The sequence below is a fragment of the Limulus polyphemus genome, unplaced genomic scaffold (genome assembly GCF_000517525.1).
Source record: "Limulus polyphemus unplaced genomic scaffold, Limulus_polyphemus-2.1.2 Scaffold695, whole genome shotgun sequence".
Lineage (NCBI taxonomy): Eukaryota > Metazoa > Arthropoda > Merostomata > Xiphosura > Limulidae > Limulus > Limulus polyphemus.
Genome location: NW_013666305.1, coordinates 330,234 through 335,483, shown reverse-complemented (window position 1 = coordinate 335,483; position 5,250 = coordinate 330,234). Strand labels below are relative to the sequence as shown.

Genomic DNA, 5,250 nt, shown 5'->3' with positions numbered 1-5,250 from the left:
GTCTTACACTGCTAAATTAGGGACGGCTAACGCAGATAGCCGTAGTGTAGCTTTGCGCGAAATTCAAACCAAACACCTTTGCGTTATTGTGTCTGTGTATTTTATCAAAGCTTCTGGTGTAATTCGATTTCTTTTTGGGGTCCAGAGGCTTTCAGTAGTACAGCTGGTACTTTTTTCAATTATGGAATCCAACAAATCCCAGGTTTCTTTCTTTGCCAGATAAGCTTGACATTTCTTGGAAGTATGTTTGGGGGTCATTATATTCTTGAAACATGAAATTCTGTCAAATCCGCTTCTTTCCAGAAGGTATGGCACGATGGACTGATATACTATGGTGTTTATCCTTATTCGTGATTCCATCAATTTGGGGAAGATTACTAATAACATTCACAGAATTTCCTTCAAGCTTGACCGTTAGCGCAAGACATTCATTTTTCATTTTGAAGTAAACGTTGGGCTGCACCAAGCCTCTCTGTTCATCATTGTCATTGTCGTCTTGAGTAAGAAGTTCCGTGAGGGAACCCTGTGGGAGCTGTTATTCGCTGAAGATCTTGTGCACAGATAGCCCATTGTGTAACTTTGTGCTTAATTACAAAACAACAACATGATCAATGGGGGTGTTCTAATACATTTTCGGACAAATGTGTATCTCTCAAGAACATCATAGTAGTTCCAATTCCCTGATATTGGCCCTAATAATGTTTATTATTTTTACAAACAGCATTATGTTTCACAATACCATTAAATAACTAATTAAATATACTTGTCTTGCGTTCTTATTTATAAAGATTAGAATGCATTGTTTCATTAGTTGGGTACCCTCCCTGTTAACGATATTTTCGGCCGTAAACCCAACAATATATATATCACGAGGTCCAGCCCGATTAGGTAGTTTAGGTTAGTTCTAAATACAAATATTAAACTAACAGTGCAAAACAATCACTATAATGGTAATAAAATCAAATAAACGACACATTCTAACCAGTACCGTTAATGAAAGTAACAGTTATGAGATAATAGAGCACAACTTACATACGGAACACACAAACACTAGGTGTTGGCTTCAAGTATTATCGCACAGTTAATGTTCGTGTAAACACTACAAAGACTCAAGCCTCCCAATGTAGTAGTTTGTCTGCGGACTTACAACGCTAGAAACCGGGTTTCGATTCCCCCTTGGTGGGCAGAGCACAGATAGCCCATTGTGTAGCTTTGTGCTTCAAACAAATAAACTATAAATATAAAACACATGAATATAGGGGATTTCCATCTTTCCATCTTTCAATATTTTAATTTTTTTTTCATATTTCATCGTGTTTAAAAAAACAGGGCCGTTAAAATATATTTTATGATCAATGTGGGACAAATTGGTATAAGTACGAGATTTTGTCCAACTTTGGTCATTTTGTATATATAAATCGAGAATATATATGATATTTCGGTATTAATATTGTATTTTAAAGTAAAGCTATGCTACATTTAGCGTTTGCTCATAATTAATTTTTTTTTTCTTCACCCCAAAGGTTTATGCTTATGACGTAAATCGTGGGAATGAAGGTTGTTGTCTCCCAGGATATCCAAAAGAAATCACCAAAGAATTTCCGGCCAAAAGTCATGAATCCAGTCTTCCAGACAATTTGGATGCTGTATATTATTCGTATACACACCATTCAATGTTCTTTTTCAAAGGAAATCAGTTCTGGAAAAATCTAGCTTTCCAACCGCTAGGCAGGGAGCGACTAAATGAGATAGCCGGGCCTTGGCCAATCTCTTCCAAATGGTACGACATCTGCGAAGTAGATCTGTAATGACGTGTCAGTGATTGTGTTTGTATCTAAGGTGTTGCTAACGGCAACGCAGATTAAATATCTTATGACGTCACCAGCAGTAGCACGAATCAAATGTTGATGGTTGGTTATGACAACTGGACTTATTAATTAGTTTTCGGTAATCTCGCAGAAGACTGTTAGATCAAGACTTTTAACTTGAAACATGTTAACGATTTAAGCTGTTACTGCAGGTAAATAACGCTATATATGTTGCGATCCGTGTTTCATTCATTAAAGACAACATAAGTATATAGTAATAGCACGAATACGTAAAGTGTAATAACGTGGTTACACATTTACAAACGTAGGAAATGACTATAGTTATTAATCCAAACCTACACAAGAAATGGTGAAATAGAAATAATTCTAGTTTGTTTGTTTTTTAAACTTTGAGAATGAGATACAGTTTCTATTAACGATAATATCGCCTTACTGTATCACCGTAAAAGTTTGTTTTAAAGTTATATGTATAGTGTTTTAACACTACTTTTGCTCACACAATGATTCTATATTTATAAAGGAATTTCAAGAATATGTATCATTGATACTACTATTTTATCTTTGTGAACTATTCATGAAGCCTGGTTTTGTTATTTCGATTTGCCCGGTATGACTAAGTGACAGTGGTAAATCGTATGATAGGTTGGGCTCCACATTTATTTGTTAGTGTTTTAACGTTAGCCTTAAAGCTGTTTATAAAGAAATGTGTAACGTATGACGACTGGTCATACAATACACGGTTTTCTACAGATACGATTTTGAAACGGACCTGAAGTTACCTGTATACGTTCTCCGAAAATTGGAGATAAAAAATAAATCCTTCAAATATTGTCGCTAGTAATGTCTTGTAAGCAGCATTTAAAATTAATTTATAAAAGTTTTGTTCGCTGTCCTCTAAATATTGTAAGGGTAAGGAAAGTCACGTAAACACACGCACGTAGACCTAAGTAATTTTGTCAGAATCTCGAAAATCTGTTATTATTTATCTTCTTTTTTTTTGTTACAAATTTCCTTTGAAAGTAATTTTATGTAAGAACGACTGATACTATGCTGTTTGCTTTTACACTGTCGTGTACTTTTAGATATATCTTAACCATTTATTCTCGAAAGTAAAGCTTGGAATGAATAATACCCTTTGTCTTTAAGGCCTGTGTGACCTTATGACACATTATCTAACTGAAAATGTAAAAGTAAAAATATAGAACTTTTAAACTTTGATCTTACTCATATGATACATATTTGTATATTGATTTTATTAATTAAATCATACATTTACTAGATATATATATATATATAAATACCTTTTATTTAAAGATTTTATGAGTTATACGTTAGGCCTATAGACTTATACGTTAAGCCTATAGAGTTATACGTTAGGCCTATAGACTTATACGTTAAGCCTATAGAGTTATACGTTAGGCCTATAGAGTTATACGTAAAGCCTATAGAGTTATACGTTAGGCCTATAGAGTTATACGTTAAGCCTATAGAGTTATACGTTAGGCCTATAGAGTTGTATATCCTGTAGACCTATGTTACAATTAGTTCAATATTTTGTAGGTCTGTTGGCGGCAGCCTTTTTCGGTGATCATCAATAGAATCGCGTGCCCATATATTTATAATATTTCAGAACATATAAATCGAAAATTTTAAAATTAAAGAAAGGATTGGTTGCATACAGAGGTACCAGTTGTTAGCAATACGACAAAAATTAACATTTAGTACGTACATTGACTCGATAAATGAAACAGTGAATTAAACTCCCTTAATTAATACAGTACTAGTAGTAACATCGGCTAGCTATTAATTAGTTCATTCGGTTTGGCACTGGCCTACCGTCAGGACGCGAACCACAATAGGCCTATCTAATAATATACATATGTATGATATATTTCGACGCGACGACATAGACTGTCGATTAAAAAAAATTAAATTATGATCAAACTCAGTGTTTTGGAACGAAATATCTCCAGTTATTGACCAGTATTACTCTGACCTCTGTAATACAGTAGTAACCATGTAGTTATGGGCAGTGTACGTCCCCCTTCCCCTATATATATATATTTACATATGTGTGGTTAATATGTAGTAACTTTAATTACTACGTTGTTTTGTAATACCGTACCTTACGTGTAACTTCATCCTTCTTTATCTGTATATATATATATATATATATATAATTTAATGGAAATCACGTAGTTTTCGACTACGTACCATGTTGTCAAATAGCACTGTTTGGGTGTAGCATGTGTAGGACTTCTGTTTTTCACCGTATATATATTTTAGCTGTTTTATTTAGATATCTTAAGATCCGGGTTTTCTCTTGTAACGCTGTAATGTCTGTACCACAATATAACCGTGTAGTCTCTGCACACCAAGTTATCTTATGGAAATAATACCATGTATAAAACATAGTTCTATTTATATTAAAGCTTTATAAGAGAAGTTAAAATATGAAATTATAGAAACAAACTTATCAGCAATGGACGAAACGGTTCAGGGTAATATTCCAAGACAATGTAGTCATAAAAGTAGCTACAGTTTGTATGTCCAGTAAACTGAATAACAATTTACGGTGTTTATTGGAAAAACACCGATATTTTTTTTTGGGGGGGGGGGTGTTTTATCGGTGGTTATTGGCTAAAACCGAAAATCAGAAGTCCTAAGCATGTCGTGAGCAAATAGACGACTTATTTAAACAGTATTCCGACCACAACTGTGTTTGTCCTGTCTCAGCCGGAATGAAGGGATTCAGCGAAACAAGTCGTCGGTAATGAATATGGTAGACGTAATGTGGTTGAAATATTTATATATAGTCTTCTCCTTCTTGAAGAAACCCTAAATAAAGAATGTAGTATTAAAGTATAATGGACCTAATATTAAATGTCTTAAGAAAAGTATGATTGATAATTCGTCTATTTATATTTCACTGTAAAATCTAACTTTAAATTTCGTTTAAAAAATGGTAATATTTCTGAATTTCTTTGAATGTGTGATTGTTTGTATTTTCTGTAGGACTAATATTACGACGTGCCCTTCCCCTACCCGGCTCGCACTTTTCACTCCTATAACGACAAAAACACTTTATCCGGATAAAACTTAATGTCGCATTGGAAAACAAATTTATCATGAATTTTTCTGTGCTTAAAGATTTAAAGGTTTAATTTTTCATTATTTCTGTTTCACATATCTTGGTTAAGTACAGAGTTTTTTTCAATCAAAGTTAACTGATCGTGTATTAATCTGTAGCCCCCCAGTGGCACAGTGGTACGTCTGCGGACTTACAACGCTAAAAACCGGGTTTCGATACCCGTGGTGGGCAGAGCACAGATAGTCCTTGTGTAGCTTTTGTGCATAATTAAAAAACAAACAATTGATCTGTAAAATTATGCTGCCCAATGATAACAACAAGGAGCAGTAA

At 33.9% G+C, this 5,250-nt stretch overlaps 1 protein-coding gene across 4 annotated transcripts in view; it reads left to right on the top strand.

Annotated features, from left to right (window-relative positions):
• Positions 1–5,244, top strand: part of LOC106460025 (matrix metalloproteinase-21-like) — a 53,923-nt gene extending 48,679 nt beyond the window's left edge. For all 4 annotated transcript variants that reach the window (XM_022386633.1, XM_022386636.1, XM_022386632.1 and 1 more), the window contains one exon: positions 1,524–5,244. In XM_022386633.1, the coding sequence (XP_022242341.1) occupies positions 1,524–1,808 (285 nt within the window). In that variant the 3' untranslated portion in view covers positions 1,809–5,244. The remainder of the gene's footprint in view (positions 1–1,523) is intronic.
• The last annotated feature ends 6 nt before the right edge of the window (positions 5,245–5,250 follow it).